Genomic DNA, 18,335 nt, shown 5'->3' on the forward strand with positions numbered 1-18,335 from the left:
AAAAAAAAAAAAAAAAGAGAGAGAAATGAGTTTATGCCAAAATTGTTTGTATGTAGTGTCATTATTAATTGCATACGTGCCCGCGCAGATCAGTCCTGATGGCATTGCTAGTAGGGACGAAAAGGTTTTCAGGTTTGCTCGAGAGAGAAACATCCCCCTCATCATGCTCACATCAGGTTCAACCAATCCCCTGTTCTCTATTGCTACCTAGTCATTGAATCAATTTTGGTGGACTTCTTGTGCCATACGTTACCAGTAACAGATTTTTTTATTACATTTTCAGGTGGTTACATGAAATCCAGTGCCAGAGTTATTGCTGATTCAATCATAAATCTCTCTGAGAAATCCCTTATAGACATGAAACTTTTACCAGCTGGAAAAGCATAGTAGGTGTATGTCCTTTGGGCTACTTTGAAAGGCCTGAAATTTGAACTTCGTTAGTTTGTGTTCTAAGAAGAGAAAATAATTTCCTTTGACAGTATTTGCGTGTAGTATATGCTACTGGGATGCAAGATGAGGGAAAAAGCGAGAATGTTAAGAATTTGTGTACCTTAATGCATTTAGCTTAAGAATATAAATTATATATGTTGGTAGTTCATATATGTAGGAACTCATGCATCTTGTAATTTTCAACGCATCAGGATGTGGTACATGTGAAGGAGAAGCATGATTCCTGTTATGACTCAACTCTTGGTAAGATTGAAACCTGTTTGTGATTTATCGCTTATTGCTGATTGACACAGCTGTACACTCTATTGTTTTTACTCCTATACCATGTTCTTTCCAGGAGGTCCAGGCAACAAAATCCACTAAAAAAATGAAATACAACAAACCATCTCCTTATTAGGGTCATCCTATTCCCTATCCTATCTCACTTACGGCGATTTCCAGTCACTGTACCTTTATCATTTCCTCTTGAAGTTCCAATTCTTTGTTGGTCCAATTTCCACCTAAAAACAGCATGAAGATTCGAAATCATGAACCAGCGTTTATGGTATGCTCGAATACTAATTGGTTATTGTTGCAAAAGTTTATACCTAATTCAAGCAAAGGGGAGAACTTGAGATTTTGGATGAGTCATATAATATTTGGTTGGTCTTACAGGCAGGGGCGGAGCTAGCACTCTGTTTACTGGTTCGGCCAAATCCAATTAAACAGAGTTCGGCCAAATCCAATAGCTTTTGTGCAGATTCTGTATTTGTAAATTTCATGGAATATGTACAAATTATTATTATAGAATCCAATAACTTAAAAAAAGTAGACTCCTGAACCCATAAGCTTTCAATCCTTGCTTCGCCTTTGCTTACAGGGAAAGTTAGGTACACATTACTTTATACATCGTTTTTGGCTTTATTAAACTTCACATTGCCAGTAAATTTCAGATTATATGAAAATTTATTTATTAGTTTATGCGAAATAATATATAAAACAGACATATAGTGTGTGTCAACAATCAGTGGATGAGGGTAGCTAATGCCAAAATCTTTTAAAATCAGGAATTCCTACATTATAATCGGTATATATCATTATCCCATAATAGTTTTCACAATATTATGCGCCACAAAAATGATTTACTATTCTATTGGAATTTATGATGCCGTTTGCTTTTGGCGGGTTGTCCTGTTAATTAAAAATTATGAGATCGAAGGAGTTCAAAACCGTGTGAGTAAAAAGATAAAGTCTTGTAAGCCATGACTTGAGCTAGTAATGACTTGAATGTAAACCTGTATTCAACGTTTGATCTCGGTCAGTACCTTTAAAAATTGACCAAAAAACCAAAAAACAAATGCTGCATCTCTTGGAGAATAAAATATCTTCCGTTATTTGGTTAACTTGGATAGGTTAGCATTTTGCATCAGTCACACAAATTATAGTAGCCTAAATGAGAGTAGTTAGGTATAGACTTAAATTTATCGAGCTTGGTCAATTGCTTAATGTATCAATAGAACCTTCATCTCATATTAATTAGCCTGATAAACTTGGTCAATAACTTTAATGTGTCATGAGAAATTTCACCTAACTTGACAATGAATGGCTAGCATGCGGAAGTTGGCGTTTAAATTAGTTGATTTTTAATAAAAGTAAGCAATGATAAAAACGTCGAATAAAATAGTGTATACATTAAAATAGAGTCTGGTTTTAAAATGAAGTTGTCTTGACAATAAAAAAAAACATATTATTGCCTCGAATTCAAGTTCACATTTTTATTTTTCTACCTAGATTATTTGTCAAAATTAATAGGGATTGGTTGAGAATGCATTGCATAAACTCCAAATTAACACCCTCAATCTTATTACTTGATATAAATAATCATAAATCTATTAGGGGATTGATTAAGAGTTCATTGGATAAACTTATTAGTTTACATTCTCAAATCTTATTTCTTCCCTCTTTCTTTTGTCGAATTATTGTTGGTTACACCATACTTTCTTTTATCTTCCAACTAATAGAGAGATATTTATCATATATTTGCACATATCGATAAATACAAATAGAATCACTCGAACACAAACTAGTAGAGAGAATATTAACTTATGTCTTAGATACAAATTCAAAGTAGCACCTTTATTTTTGGCTTGATTACCAAAGATCTCATTAGCCAACACTCTCTCTTTGAGGAAAAAAAGAAGAAATTTACTGCATACATCCATAAATAGAACTCTATCTCTAAAAATAAAACTAACTATTTATTTTAATTTGTATTAACATAATTTAAAGTCAAAACATAGTTAATCAATTAACCATTGAAATCTTCATAGAAAAAAAAAGCGATTGATAACTTATGTCTAGCTCTACTCAGGGGCGGATGCACATGGGAGGGGGTGAGTTCATGTGAACCCATCCTACTCTCCCTAAATCATGTATAGCACTAGCGAATTTCAGCTCAAATACTTAAATTAACATGGGTAAACTCAAACTCAAACGAGCAGTTTAGTGCATTGGTAAGGAGGTGCACCTTTTACGTTTTAGTCAATGCTTTTTCTAATTATACACTTCTTTTTTTATTTTATTTTTCCAAGTTAATACCCTAAGACCCACCTAAACTATCACATGTCCCCGAAAACCCCCTGAACTATATCCCTTTTATAATAAAAACCCCCCGTCGCATTCTTACTAGTGTGTGTAATATACTCTCCAAATTATTTTTAAATTCTGTCACGTGGCAATCTACGTGAATATTTATTTATCTTAACTTAAAAAACATACTAAAATTAAGATTTTAATACTCTTTATTACATCATTGTAAATAACTACACAGTAAAAATAAAAAAGAGACTAGGGTTAAAACTAGTGGGTCAACTTAAAAAGACTCGTTTTCTCTTTGTTCTCATCGGAGAATGGATACACTAATCTCTCGGTAGCAATTTTTTCCATTAATCTTGGTTCTAACCTCGATTTCATTGTCTATTCTTGCTTTCATTCGAAAATCAGGATTAAAACTTGGGTTTCTTCTCCTAAATTAATATAGAAGATCAGGGTTTTGATAGACCTAAATTCCGAAGATTGTTGAAAGGAGATACCTAAATTGCTAAAGAAGATAGCAGCTACACACATGTCTTATTTCTTTATTCCCTAATTTCTTGGAAGGAATTAAACCACATGCTCTACAAATACTTGAAAAGGTGTTTCTTCTTTTAAATAAATTTAGATAAGAAATGAAGGATGGATAAAACGAGAAAGATAAGAAATAAAATCAAATATAATTACAGAGAAAATTTCAAATAGATTCAAATGAAGAAATGGAGAAGAAAAAGGTGAATGGAGAAGAAAGGTAAAAAAATGAGGAAGGTGAAATATAAAGAAAAAGAGGAGAAACTAAAAAGAAATATAAATATTAAAAAAGAAGTGCTAATTAGCTGTTAGACACGCCATTTTAATGACTTTTTTTAGCCTTCACGCGTTCTTGGACGATTTATTACACACATAATGTCACATAAGCGACGAGGAAATTTTATTACAAAGGGGATATAATTCACGGGGTTTTCGAAAACATGCAATAGTTTAGGTTGGCACCTACGTCATATCCGTGATACATAATTTGAATTTCTTCTCTACCTTTTTTTTTTAGGAATACTAAAGTATCGCCAAATTGCAATCTTTTTCTCCTCTTACTTTTAATCCCCTTATTTATTTAGCATCAAACACATGGTCACGTGACAAACATCCCCCAACTGTCTTAATCACTCTCGTTAAGTCATGATCATCAATCTTTAATTGTAGTCCAGAATTCAACTTAACCCAATGACCAGAGACTTGTGTCTGTGAGTCCTCATATCTCTAGTTAAAATCTAACCATGGTTACTTTTTAACTTTATCGTACAAGTGTCTATTCCCACAAGTCTACAACTACAAAAATTCAATCTCTGTCCCTCTTCTCTCGCATTTCAACACACAGTACGCGTGTGTTCCTTATATACAATACTCCTACTAAAATATAGTATAAATACACACAATGTACAGTGTAGTACTAAGCATCTTCTGCTACTGAGTAGAGTTGGTACAACCTGTCAAAACCGACAAACCGACACTACTATCCCCGTCGCCGCCGTGCAATGAGTGCTTGGAGTCGGAGGAGATCATCCTCGCCTTTAACATCCTTTTTGGCTAAGCTGTCTACAGTTTCAGCAATTACTCTATTGCTGCTTTGTGTCGCTTTTATTTCTGTATTAGCACTTGCATTTGCGCTTCCCGAATCAGATCAGCAGCTTGATGGAGGAGGAAGTAGTAGGGGCAATGCTAGTGAATTGAGCAGTGGACCTCGAAGTAGGCCTAAAGAGGATAGTTTTGCTGATATGATCGATCGAGCTCTCGAAAAAGAGTTCACTGAAAATGATCAAACCGAAGGTTTATTTCCACTAGATCTGAAACAGCTCATATTATATTTCGGTTTATTTTGTTGCTCATAGAGGTGTACAAAAAGATCATAATTTGGTCAGTTGAATTGGCAACTGGAGATATGCGTTAAAACTGTTTTTTTAAATTAAATCAATTATCTTACTAAAGATTATCTTGACTGAAGAATTTAATGTGATTGGTTTATAGTTTCATTAATGGTTGTATGTATTGAAAATTTACTATGTATAACGTTCTGCTTTTGTAGTTATCATATGCAATTTCAGAAGTTTGGTAAAGTAGAAAAATGATCAGTTACTAATTGATATCGCCATATATTTTTTCCCTATTTAATTGGCAGTTAATGATGCGGGCAGCTTCAATAATAGTGTGGCCGAGCAGCAGGTGTGTTACATCTTACATTATCTCTCCTCTTCCTAGTATTTTCTTTTTGTTCATGCTCTTCCTAGTGACCTTATTAATGTGATTTTTATTAGTTCTGATTTGCTACGTGTACTTAATCAGTTAAAGAAGGTGACTTATTCTCATCAGCTTAACCTTTTTGTGGCAAAGTTACCACTACTAGTGAAAAGATGAAAGTAGTCCGTGGGACACCACCTTTATAAAAAGAAGTTAATGAATTTCCTATGATAAAGGGAGTAGATTTAAGACTGATATGTTGGATAAATGAAATAGCATAATGCATCAGTAAACAAGCTTGCTCTTGGCTTTGACACCATCCTATCTCCATTAATAAGTGTCTGGCAGGTAGCCGTTTCATTATGCTTCTCCATTTGTTTCTGTTAATATGGTTAGTCCTCTGTCAGTTCTGAAAAAGAAAACTAAATATTTATCTTATAGTAACTTGTAACAAATTAATGATGTGTTTTCCGCTGTTTATAGTCAGGTATATAAGTTTCATTTCTCAGTTTTATTTTGCTCAGGTTCAGTTACTGGTTTTTAACTTGTACTAACATATTTCTAGTTGACCTAGTAATAAGTGGGTATGTATTCAAGTTGTGCTTATATATTGACTGTCATTCTGATTTGTTTTTCTTTTTCATAACCATTATACCGATGCTCTTTTCTAGCTTATAGGCTGTTTGAATATCTGTTGTTTCAATGTTATATCCCTTTCTTTTCCAGGCAGTGTTGGAGACTGTGGCTAGAGTTAAGCCCAAGAAAAATGACACAAAGAAAGAGGACAAGTATATGCTTAATACAATTTCACGAATTAACTTTCCACAGTATTTAGCTCCTTCTTGGTTCTTGATTTTCATGTTTTGTACTATTACTTTGTAGATCCTTTCAACTTCACCATGTTTTCAAGCTTGATAATGATCAAGGAGCAGAAGAAACCCCAACTTTGATAGATAGGAAGGTAAGCTTTTAGTGGTGACTTATTTTGCTTCTGCGCATGAGTTGATCGGCTGGTTACGGTTTTGGAAAATAAAGATCCATATTCATGGAACATAATGCTTGATATTTTGGTTATTCAGGACAATGTCTTCATCATATCTAATTTCAAGTCCAAGTATCCAGTGTTACAGTTAGATTTGAGGTAAGCTTTCTGAATTCATATGGACAATGACAAGCATTTATATGGCTCACTGCTGCTTGAAATGTCTAATGTTTAGGTTGATATCAGATCTGGTAGTGGTCATTGTTTCTGCAACATGTGGTGGAATTGCTTTTGCTTGTGCTGGTCAACCGGTTGGATCACTATCTTTAACTGAGTTCTTTTCATTACTGATAAAAGAACATGACTGATTTTTTCTCCATTCAATAGTGTACAATAGTTGTTTCTTTGGTAGTTGGAAGGCCTTCAAGTTTCTAATTCTTAGTTCATAATTTCTCAGGTTATAACTGGATACTTACTAGCAGGATCTGTCGTTGGACCTGGAGGCTTCAATGTTGTTAGTGAAATGGTGCAAGTATGTAGCTTTGACAAAAATGATGTTATGATTTGCTTATTTTCTTCACCTAATACAGTGCAATTGTTGTTTCCCATGGTCCAAAAGGTTCCAGATGAGCTTGTAATACTTGAAAAGGACTTTTTTCTGATCAGTTGCTTGATAAGAAGTGTGAAATGACCTACTTTCACAAGTTTAGACCAGCTTAAGTGAGAATCTCAATTTTGTAAGCTTAATAGAGCATATGGGTTCTAAATGACATTTTTTGGAAAATGGAAAATGATGGAGACATGCAAGTTCCAAGTAACATTTCAATTTACTGGTTTTGTATTTGCAATTAAGAAAAATATAATGCTGTTTGGAAATAGTTAAAGAAAGTTATCTGGTAATAATAAACTTAGTGTTTCTAATTTTGCTTTTAATTCATTTATCATGCCTTGTGTCACTTTTAACCTGTTTCTGCATATAGGTTGAGACAGTGGCTCAGTTCGGTGTGATTTTTCTTCTTTTTGCTTTGGGGCTGGAGTTCTCAACAGCAAAGGTTTGCTAATGTCAAAATTGTCTTTCTTGATGTAATTCTGGAGTCATTATTGATTATGTTATACAAACTGTGGGTAACACTGATATTTTATGTCATCTAGCTTCGCGTTGTTCGAGCAGTTGCAGTTCTTGGAGGACTGCTTCAAGTTATGCTTTTTATGTGTCTCTGTGGAATTACAGCTTCGGTAGGTCTAAAATTTACTTGTTTTATGCGGTCTGGTCTAATGTAACTATGTGGGTTCCATTTCTTATTAGTTGTTGAAAAACTGTCATTCTGATGACTGCTTTGTTGCTATGCATTGACAGTTACCAGCTATTTTAATTAGAAAAAAGTAGTTTAATATGTGTTGTATCTGAGAGTCTTAAAAAAGATTTGGTGCCCGAGGAGAAGTAAGGATGGTGTCTGGTGGAATTAGCTTCCTATAGTAACAATAGCTAGTGACTTAGCTCAACAGTCAATTGATGAAACTTTCCTGCTCAATGGGAATGGATTGTTCTTCCGTTCAAATTTGACTTGTTGGCTACACTGCTACACTGAATTGCAGAGCTAGCAGAAGACTAATTAGTCTTATGCTGGTGGCCTCTGAATGAGTGCGATGTTAAAAAACTCCGATGAAATGGTATAAATACATACTAAAAGCATCAAATGCTGTAGTTATCTTATAAAGGTGAAAGCTCTTTGTAAATTTTTAATGGGGAAAAGTTTGATTCTGTTTAGTTACATAATTAGGGAAATATAATTAGCATTCTTTATTTTAGTAACAGAAAATATATCCAATATAGTCAATTTAAATGTAGAAGTTTTTCACTTTATCTCGTTTTATGCGTATAGTCAACTAAAACGTAGAAGTTCTCCACTTACCAAAAAAAACCGTAGAATTCTTCCACTTTACCTCATTTTATGCTTAACGGCTTAGCTGAATGAAATTGTTGAGCATAAGAAAGATGTATATGCTCATGTGACTGAGTCAACAACAACAACATACCCAGTATTATCCCACACTTGTGGGGTCTGGGGAGGGTGGTGTGTACGTAGACTTTACCCCTACCTTGTGAGGATAGAGAGGTTGTTTCCAATAGATAAGGTAGGGGTAAAGTCTACGTACCTCTATACATATACATATTGTATAGTAGGAGAAAGTTGCTCCAAACTAGTACTATGTCTCATCATTTAGTGCATGCCAAAAGTTTTTCCTCATTCATAGAAATATAAACTTATGCAGCTTGATGATTTTGTAGTTGTGTGGCGGTAAATCTTCAGAGGGTGTATTTGTTGGAGCATTTCTCTCAATGTCTTCTACCGCAGTGGTAAGCTTGTTGATATCCAGTTTGCCTTTCCTTTAGGGTATTGTGGACTCTGAAGGCTCTGACGGTAACTGACTTTTTTCTTTGCCATAGGTGTTAAAGTTTTTGATGGAAAAGAATAGTACAAATGCCCTTCATGGCCAGGTTACAATTGGCACACTTATTTTGCAGGTGCTTCATCCTCCGATTTATCTTCTGCACGGCCTTCTTTCTTTACCGTATGCAAGAGTAACTAGTTGAATATTGTTGAATAGAAGTCTAAATGGCGCGTGGCCAATTCAAAGGTCACAAAAAGAAAATATTGTCTCACCACTATTTAATACTTGCTAAACATCTAATCTGTGGAGCCTGGTGCAGCTATTGTTTATCTCACCCATAAGATATTACCACATAAGAATAGATCAAAGTTAATTTCATACTCTTCCTTCCCTTGAATGAACAGTAATGTCATGTCTAAATTCCAGGTGCTTTCTCATTCTTTCAGGATTGTGCTGTAGGCCTGCTGTTTGCTTTGCTTCCAATCTTGGGAGGCACTTCCAATTTTCTGCAAGGGTTAATATCGATGACGAAGTCGTAAGTTTTCATACTTGACTTCTTGAATCACTTCTTATTTCCTCTGTACATGCTTTGGTGCCGGTCAGCTTTCTTTTTAAGAACTAGTTGAGTTCTGTTTGCTTTCCCTCGGTTTGGAATCTTCTTCATGGAAGGAAAAGAGTGTTCTCGAACGTATTTTAGGCTCTGTCTCTTGAGAACTGAAGATAAAGCTTTTATTGTGTTAGAAGCTGATCAATCTTGCAACTGACCTCTTTTCAGAGCTCATTTGCTGCATGAAAAATGTCCATTCTATGCTATCATGTCATATATGTTTAGTCATACATTTTATAACCAGATCTTGCCTAGAGGCATCTGTTTGGTTTTGTAGATTTAGCAATCTGACCGTTGATTTCTTTTATCCCGAGCTTTCCCAACCGGGATGTTGCAGGGGCGTCTATCAGAGTTTAGCAGCCTCTTAATTTAATTTAAGTGAGAATTCTCTTTTCAGCAGATGAACTTACTAAAGAAGATCAGATTTCACGAGTCTTCTCAATAAAGATAAATGGAAGTTAAAAATTGATGGGTGGAGGGTTGATGGTCATATCCCTACCATAGGTTATGCAAGAAGATCTTTAATTGGGTCAAATGTGAAAGACATATATATGTTATGATGGAGCAGAAATAGTAAATCATCAACGGAACACCTGTAGGAAGGTATATCATAAATATGATCCTACATGATTAATTTCACCTAAATTCCTTGGGGGGGGGGGGGGGAGGGTTGTAGCACTGATTCTTTCTTTTTTTTTTTTTAATCAAGGGGTGTAGCATTGATTCTTGTGAGCTATGTAGTAATACTTAACCTTCGTAATTATTCTTGCATATAATCCTGTCTTGTGAGACAGCTGATATAATTCAAATATGGTGCAGAGCAATTAAAAGTTGCCCTGATGAGAACAAGAGTTTTCTATTTCTGTGTATTTAGCTCTAAAATCTGTAACTTTAGTACCCTTTACTTTTTCATACTCTTATGCTAAGTAGCAGTACTTTTAGACTGTCGCTAGCTGCTTAAATGATGGCGATCTCTAAATATTCAGCATGGCGAGTCTGTAAGATGACATACTTATTGATTGTTCTTTTGTAAAGAGGACTGATTTTGGCACTTTTGTTAAGGAGAAATTTACTTATAATTGGGATGAGCTTCTAAAAATTACTTTCTGTTACTAAAATTTACATTTCTTGTTGGAATGATTGCGTTGAAGCAGAAATGTCAGTTTCCATGCACCTCAGTTCTTTATTGTATCGTAATAGACACCAAAGTAACTCAAGTGATATTGTATTATGGTGGGCCTAATATATTACATAGTTGGCATATACTGCACTTACTACCTATAGTGGCGTAGCACCGTGTTGTTTGCCGTCCATAATGCGAATTCTGGGAAATGTGGAAGGTCTGAAAGTAGATGCTAAGGGAGTACTGCTGGAATTTTGGTGCTTTAAATTGTTTGAGACTCTTGCCTGACGTTATTTTTGCACCAATCCTACTTATTTGTTGCATTATACTGATTCATCTATCAGCCAGGTTGGTCGTGTTGCTCTCATTTTTGGCTATTTTGTCAATGTTATCACGGACATGTGTGCCATGGTTCCTGAAGCTGATGATAAGCTTATCATCACAGGTATGAACTTCCTAACTAAAAAAATTCATTTCTCAACCAATAGCACTTTCTGAGATTTGTGGAGGAGAGGAAAAATTAAAGAGAACTTTTTGATGCTTTTCTAGGAGTTGTTTCGCTTTTCAGAGATTTATACATCAGTAAAAAATATTAAGAACTTCTAATACTTTTATTTTTATTTTGTGTTATATTGGTCTTAGGAGAGACTTAAATGGATAATATAGTCAGTGAGGATTCATATAGCCGACCCAACTTGTTTGGCATTGAGGCGCAGTAGTAGTAGTAGTTGTTATAACCAAGAAGCCCTGAGGGTCGGTGGCATACAGTTCGAAACTCGATGGATAAGGACCTACACGTCTACCCCTGTTCACTTAAATACCATGCATTTGTCGGTGATTGGGGTCGAAACTCTAACATGCGCCTAACTCACAGGTCACACGCTGCACTTTTACCAGTAGATCAAAGCAAGAATTAGAGAGAACTAGTTGACTGATATTAATGTAATTCTTACAAAATACACCTACTACCTATTTATAAGTCTGGATATTCTGTAGAACATAAAGAATTACGAACATACTCTAGAAAATAGAGCGGCTTGACCCATTTATATGGTGGAGTGTCAACCTTGACTTTCAACACCGTGCCTCCCTCCTCCTCCTCCTCTCGAATTCAAGGTGGGAAACTTACACGAGTCTGAAGCTAATTTACAAAACCAAGATGAGTCAAGCGAGCCAGAAAATATAGCACCCAAGGGTGTGGCCTAGTTCTCACATTGAGTGTTTTGCAGATGTGGATGGGCTGGTTCTAAGACTGATAGAAGGTCTACTACCGACTATTGTGCCTTTGTTGGTGGAAACTTGGCTTCATGGAGAAATAAGAAAAGAAATGTTATATTACGGTCTAGTGCAGAATCCGAGTATACAGCTATGGCACACTACGTGTGAGATTATGTGGATAAATCATCTTTTAAGTAAAGCTCCGCTGTGATAATCATGCTATACATTAGTGTTTAAAAAAGCGATCGCTTCGTCGCTTTAAGCGTGAAGCGACAGGGCATCGCTTTTTAATGCCTGAGGCGACGCGATCGTGTGAAGCGCACGCTTCAGTGAAAAAAGCGACAAGGTGACGAGGCGACGAAGCGATCGCTTCTGTTAAAAAATCGCAGCTGGGCCCTTTTTGAAAAAAAAAAAGAAGATTGGATCTGTTTGTAAATTATACAAAACAGACCCCTAACCTCGCTTCTGTAATTGCTTGACAAAACAGAGACCTCTTCTCTCTTCTTCATCGACAAAACTAGGGTTTCCAGGTAAGTTTCTTCTTCTCCTTTCTTCTTCTCATTTTTTTCTTTCTTCTTTCTTTCTTCTTCTTGTTCCCGTCCAGATTTTGCTCTTTTTTTCTTTCTTTTTCCTTCTTTCTTCCTTCTTCTTCTTCTCTTCTCTTTTTCACTTTTTCTCCTCCAGCGTCGGTCTGCACAGCTAGGGCAGGCGTTGGTTTTCTTTTTTCCCTCCCTTTTATTCTTCTTAATTTTAATCTGTATTTTAGTTTATAAAATTACTTATTATATATATGTGTTATATCTTTCAGTTTATTTGATTTTTTAATGTGTATTTCAGTTTATAAAATTAATTATTTTATATGTATTTCAGTTAAGAAAATTAATTTTATATATATATATATATATATATATATATATATATATATATATATGTATGTATGTGTATATATATATATATATATGTTATATTTTAGTTTATTTGATTTTTTTAATGTGTATTTCAGTTTATAAATTAATTATTTTATATATTATATGTATTTTCACAATTGCGCTTCACTTCAATGAAGTGTGCGCTTCGCTTTTGAAGCGAGGCGAGCCCCTGTCGCTTTTTTGGGCTTCGCGCTCTCAAAAGCACTGCTATACATATTGCCTCAAATCCGGTGTATTGTAAAAGAATTAAACATATTGAGGCTGACTGTCATTTTATTCGTAAAAACTAAAAAGATTCAGGAAAACTTAGATTTCCACTGGCTACATGAAGACAAGACAGCAATTAACCTATTTGTTCACAAAAGGCATTGAATGGAAATCGAGCTGACTACCTTTATAATAAGCTGAGCATGATCAATATCTACGTGCCAGCTTGAGGAGTGTTATAGAAGCATATTTATAGGGAAGATTTGAAGGTTTTCCTTTTTTTGATTCTCTCCATAGTTGGAACGCTATATACATGTATTTATACCTGTTGCTTCTTGCAATAATATGGAAGTTATTCTCCAATACTTTGTCTGTTACAATACTGTAGTACGTACGTAATTAAGTATTGAGAATCAATGATCAATCTACTAAGTCTCAATTCTAAATATTAAGTGTTAATAGACTCCACAAAATACAAGGTGCACTTAGTTTACGCATTATTATTAAGTTGGCGCCGAGAGCACTTATCATATGCTCTATCCATTATTATGTTGGCACTGAAAGCTTTTCAACTGCACCATTGATGTTGATTTTTTTAGTTTTCATGAGTTCTTCATGACGATTTGTGGGCATTGGTGACAGATACTCATGATTTATCTGAAAATTTTAATTATGTCCTTTTTTTGCAGACCAATGAACTGTATCAATTGGCTTCAGTGGCATTTTGCCTCCTTGTAGCTTGGGTTGGTTATTCTTCTTGTCACTAAGCTCTTTTGAACTTCTATAAGAGAATATACATTTGGATTGTCTTTTCTTTCTGCTTTCTGGTTATGCATTACTTCCTGTTGACCAGACCTCTCTCTATATCCCCTGGTAGAAAGATTCATGACTTGGACTTTTGGAATTGGAGTTTAAAATTAATTATGTCCTGCTCAACACGTCTATAATGCTAGATACGTTCTTTTTTTGTTATCATTTTTGAATAGAAACACTTTTTGAAAGCTCTTCACATCTATATGTTCATATTGCCAATAGTATCCTAGTGCTGAACTCTTGAGTTCTTCACAAACAGCTCCTGAACTGTGCTGCAGTCAAGAAGAGCTCAGAACAGCTTGGTCATGCTTGGCCTGCAAATTTTCCTAATTCCATTTGCTATTTTGTTCCAATTTCTTCAGAGAATTTCCTTTATAGTGCATATTAATTGAATTCTTGCATTTTTATTCTGAGCATGTTGAATTTGTTTCTTTTTGTTGGTGCATGCTGAGAACCAATTCTTTTGTTGTTTATCTTATCAATAACTGTTTTTTCTATTGTTTGTACAATTTCAGTGCAGTGACAAGCTAGGTCTAAGCTTAGAGTTGGGTTCATTTGCTGCTGGAGTGATGATTTCAACAACTGATCTTGCCCAACATACTCTTGAACAAGTAAGACTTCATTTTGGTATTTCTCATAAAAAAAGACTTCATTATGATATTTGTTTAGTCATTATAAACATAGGGACAAGAAGCATCATGGTGTCAACGGGCATTAGTAAATAAAATCATTAGGCCTATCTGATATTTGAATAGAAACTTATACATGTTTGATATTGCTGATGAAGACATGTATTGCCTGGTATTGAATTACTGATGCAAAGATAAACTTTAACTGTTCTTTTATTGGTACACCTGAATGAATAAAGTAGTAATAGCGCTATATTGGTTTTTGTGGTTTTTACTTAAGCTAATTCATATATTTATCCTTTCTGAAGCAGTGTTGTATTATTAAGGGACAGTTATTGGTTAAGATTTGATAATTATTCTGACATTCTGAGAACTGATTTTTCTTGTTTAGTTTCAGGTTGATCAAAAGCAATTTTTTCTGTAAATTCTCTTTTTTGACCAAAACTTCATTCGCTCTGCGTGCTAAATAGTTCCAAGCATAGTCTATAATGATTTAGTTGAGATGGGATGGGATGGGATGGCGGAAACATTTAGGTTTTGAAGATCAGTTGCAACGGTAAGCTACCTGCAGTTTGTTCTATTTGTCATCAATTGATGTGATAGACCTTTTATTTGTTTGAAGATGGTAAAATTCAAGGTCATGAATATTTTACCTTTGTGGAGTAAAAATTTGATTCACTTAGCTTACAAATAAAACAATATAAGGACTGCATCCAAATGTGTAACTTGTAATCAATTATAGTTATATTTTGGAGGTAAAATAGGACTGATTTAATTAAGTTCACCAAGTTATAATACCATCTATTCATGGTCTGGACCATTAATGGGATTAAGAATGATTCTTATGTGCCTCCTTATGAATACATTGAGAAAGTAATCAGAGTATTTAGTTAGAATACAGATTCACTTTTCTTCTGATAAGTAAGGAGACATTACAGTCACGACTATCATCATCAAATCTGCAATGTATTTTTATTTCTGGGTCCAAAATAGCTTCCGTTTTATGGCCTGCCTTTTTCTGAAATTTTTTAATGTGTTTGGTGGGAGAGTGACCCCAAACGGGGATTTCTGCTCCCTTAATCCTGTTAATGAAATTAAAGTGCTAAGGATTGAGCTTGTCAATTTGTAAAAGGTTGGTGTGTATTCATCAAATAGAAGTGAAAGGTCTGGTATGTATGGACGTAGTAATTGGTCCACTTAAACAAGAAAACGACTCATTCTCTTGTTGTTCATTCTAGTGCAGAGACAAGACTTGTAACATTTCTGCCATTCTCTGCTGGATACATTTGGTTACGGTTTATTTTGGTGCAGGTTGAACCTATACGCAATTTCTTTGCAGCTCTTTTTCTCGCCAGTATTGGGATGCTCATCCATGTCCATTTCCTCTGGAACCATGTAGATATCCTACTGGCATCAGTGATACTAGTGGTCATTGTGAAAACTGCCGTGACTTCTGCAGTTGTTAAGGCCTTTGGCTACAACAACAAAACTTCACTGCTAGTATGACTCCGCTGCTGTATCGAGTTTACCTTTTTGCTGGATAACTAACTCTTGGTAACTAAGGAGACTGACATTTTGTAGGTTGGTATGTCTCTAGCACAAATAGGAGAATTCGCTTTTGTGCTGCTCAGTCGTGCTTCTAATCTCCATCTTGTTGAGGTAGTTGATACTATTGTTCTCTATGTGATAAGATTTTCTGATTGCTATCCAACTGTAAAAATGGGATAAAATGAGAACTCACACTGCATCACATTTACTGCCTACCACTGGTTTCCCAGTTTGCTTCCCAGCACTTCTATCTGAAAGGAGTCCTTTTGTTTGATGGATATATGTATACTTGCAACTTTCAGGGAAAATTGTACTTGCTGCTTCTAGGGACTACAGCTCTCAGTCTGGTATGAGCTCTTGGCTTTTTTAATCGTCTCCTATTGTCTCTGTACCGATAGATGCTCTGCAGATTTAGCCATTTATGTCATTATCTTTGGCTATTTGGACCTGGAACACATGTTATCTTTTCTTTTTCTCCCTCCTATTTGCTTCTATTTTTTGGAGTTTGAGTTACTTGTTATTGTAGAAGGCTTATTCTCAGTCCATCAGTACCAATTACAGAGAGAATGCCTCTGGACTCGAGGCCTTCTCTAACATTTTACATCACTTAGGAGCTGTTTGAACAACTTTTGAAAAAAAAAAAGAGTTCTTGGAAGTCGAAAATGTGTTGAATAGTTTAATTCTTTTCTTTTTAAATTTGTAAGTGGAAGAAGAACTTTTGGGGTGAAAAACAGCTCCTAACACTTCAAAAAGTTTTTTCCAACTTTTTGCAAAAAAGAACAAATCCAAAAAATTTTAGAAGCACTATTTTTCAAAAAATAACTTCAGTTTTTGCTGGAAATTTGCACAAATGCCTTCTTAGTGTTTTCCCATAATTGTTGTCGTGGGTTGAAGCATGTGTGGGCAAGAGAGGGAGAGAGAGAAAGAGAAGAGAAAGAGAGAAAAGTAGAATTATTATTTTCAATGAAGGGAACTGGACAGGATAATATTTAATCATCCAGCTCGAGCTAGAACAAAAAGAACCAAATGTAACCATATATCCATATAAAATATGTGTATATATATATATGGTACCTATATTTACACAAACATATATGATGTAGGCCTTATTGGGTAGAATACCTTGTGCAAATTGGCTGAGGCCTATGCTTTTCTGAATCCAATCGTAGATATTATGCCAGTCATACCTCTGTTCTTTTTTCTCTTAGCCTTTGTTTGGCAAGCTGCTGTAAGTTCTCGATGAGATCGACTTCCGAGTCCAAATCCACCGCTGCGGGCAGTTGCATTTCCATGAGCGTGACCTAGCAAGAAGACTAAATTGGTTCTAGTTACTCTTCGGGGCAGAATGGGTGGGGTGATCGAACCAACTCATCTACAACTCATCTGTTATTTCATTACTATTTGCTTGAGCAGCTGCCCTTACACCATCTAAAAAGGAATATTTATTATTTGATCCATGTCCTGCATAAGAAGTCCAAAGGCATTTCCAAGGCATATGAAGATTAATTGTTTTCTATTTGCTGTCTTTCTTTAGTTCTGTTTTTCTATTCGCTGTCTTTCTTTAGTTCTGTTTTTCTAGCTGAGTTATGACAAAGCTTTCGGCAGGTGACTACTCCATTGCTTTTCAAGCTTATACCTGCTGTAGTTCACCTTGGTGTGCTGCTTAGGTGGTTCCCACCTGATAGTCTAAGCGAGGTAATTACTCCCTTGATGCTCATACACACTAGGAAGAAGATTCACCATCAGCACAATTTTAGGCTGCTTGATTATCTCCTTTTCACTAAATGATCCCTTGGACTTGCTCATTTTCAGTTGGTATTCAAAAGTGACAACTTCCGCTCTGATAGTGCTAAGCAAAGAATCGCTCTGATATCCAAGGATCTGATTCATGAAGGTTAAAATTTGTGAGGAAGGTCTAGATGAGCTATTTTATTTGGAAAAGTGTTCCTAGTTCACAGCCTGAATGGTGCTGCAGAGGTTGTGGACCCGGCTTTTTCCTGCCTCTTCCTAATGAGAGGGATTTGATATGTTATTCTTGTTATATACCTTGAGTTAGAGAAAGGCAAAGACACAGGTGCCTCAAAAGATGGGAGAGACCTGGATACAGAGGTGTTCTAACCGCAAACTCAACTAACAAGTCAAAGCTTCATTTTCACCTGAGGTAATAGAGATTTCTCCTAGTGACCTGATTCTTTCTTATTTGTTCCTTCTCAATGTAAAATAATTTTGGCTTGTGATGTAATTGATACTGCTATGAATTCCCAGAATCCCATTTCAATTTATGTTCCACATGTAGCTTCCAGAATGTAATAGTTCAAGTTTTTATGATATGAGGTCAAATGTATAAAATGTCAAGCCTTTATTTTTCTTTTATGAAAAGGATATTGGTTTTTACTTCTTTAATATCTTTTCCTCGGAAATTTTGTCTGTGTAACGTGAGATATTGTTAGTTTTTATCCATGGACCATTTTATCGATGATCATGCCATCTATTACCTTATTATCGTAGCTATCTCACGCCAAGGACCAATAGAAAGGACAAAAAGGGAAAATGAGAATCTTGTTAGCTTTGCTTGCTTGCCAGTTCTATCATCGTAATCTTCCATTTTCAGTGGTCGGTGGTTTGATCAGTT

General features: G+C 35.3%; 2 protein-coding genes across 2 annotated transcripts in view; both read left to right on the forward strand.

Annotated features, from left to right (window-relative positions):
• The window catches only part of LOC109209907 (histone deacetylase 2), a 7,258-nt gene extending 6,520 nt beyond the window's left edge, over positions 1-738 (forward strand). The window contains exons 12-13 of the mRNA XM_019373269.1: positions 89-176; positions 284-738. Of these exons, the coding sequence (XP_019228814.1) occupies positions 89-176; positions 284-387 (192 nt within the window). The 3' untranslated portion in view covers positions 388-738. The remainder of the gene's footprint in view (positions 1-88; positions 177-283) is intronic.
• Positions 739-4,356: 3,618 nt separating this feature from the next.
• On the forward strand, positions 4,357-18,130 carry LOC109209908 (K(+) efflux antiporter 4-like). Its single transcript, XM_019373271.1, has 20 exons — positions 4,357-4,845; positions 5,195-5,238; positions 5,980-6,041; positions 6,136-6,214; positions 6,333-6,394; positions 6,471-6,546; positions 6,693-6,767; positions 7,216-7,287; positions 7,388-7,471; positions 8,526-8,594; positions 8,685-8,762; positions 9,076-9,164; positions 10,708-10,804; positions 13,403-13,456; positions 14,042-14,137; positions 15,467-15,655; positions 15,737-15,814; positions 16,006-16,050; positions 17,309-17,398; positions 17,516-18,130. Exons 1-20 carry the CDS (start codon positions 4,554-4,556, stop codon positions 17,600-17,602), a joined length of 1,818 nt encoding a protein of 605 aa, XP_019228816.1. The 5' UTR covers positions 4,357-4,553; the 3' UTR covers positions 17,603-18,130.
• The last annotated feature ends 205 nt before the right edge of the window (positions 18,131-18,335 follow it).

Source organism: Nicotiana attenuata, unplaced genomic scaffold (genome assembly GCF_001879085.1).
Source record: "Nicotiana attenuata strain UT unplaced genomic scaffold, NIATTr2, whole genome shotgun sequence".
In the NCBI taxonomy this organism is placed as follows: domain Eukaryota; kingdom Viridiplantae; phylum Streptophyta; class Magnoliopsida; order Solanales; family Solanaceae; genus Nicotiana; species Nicotiana attenuata.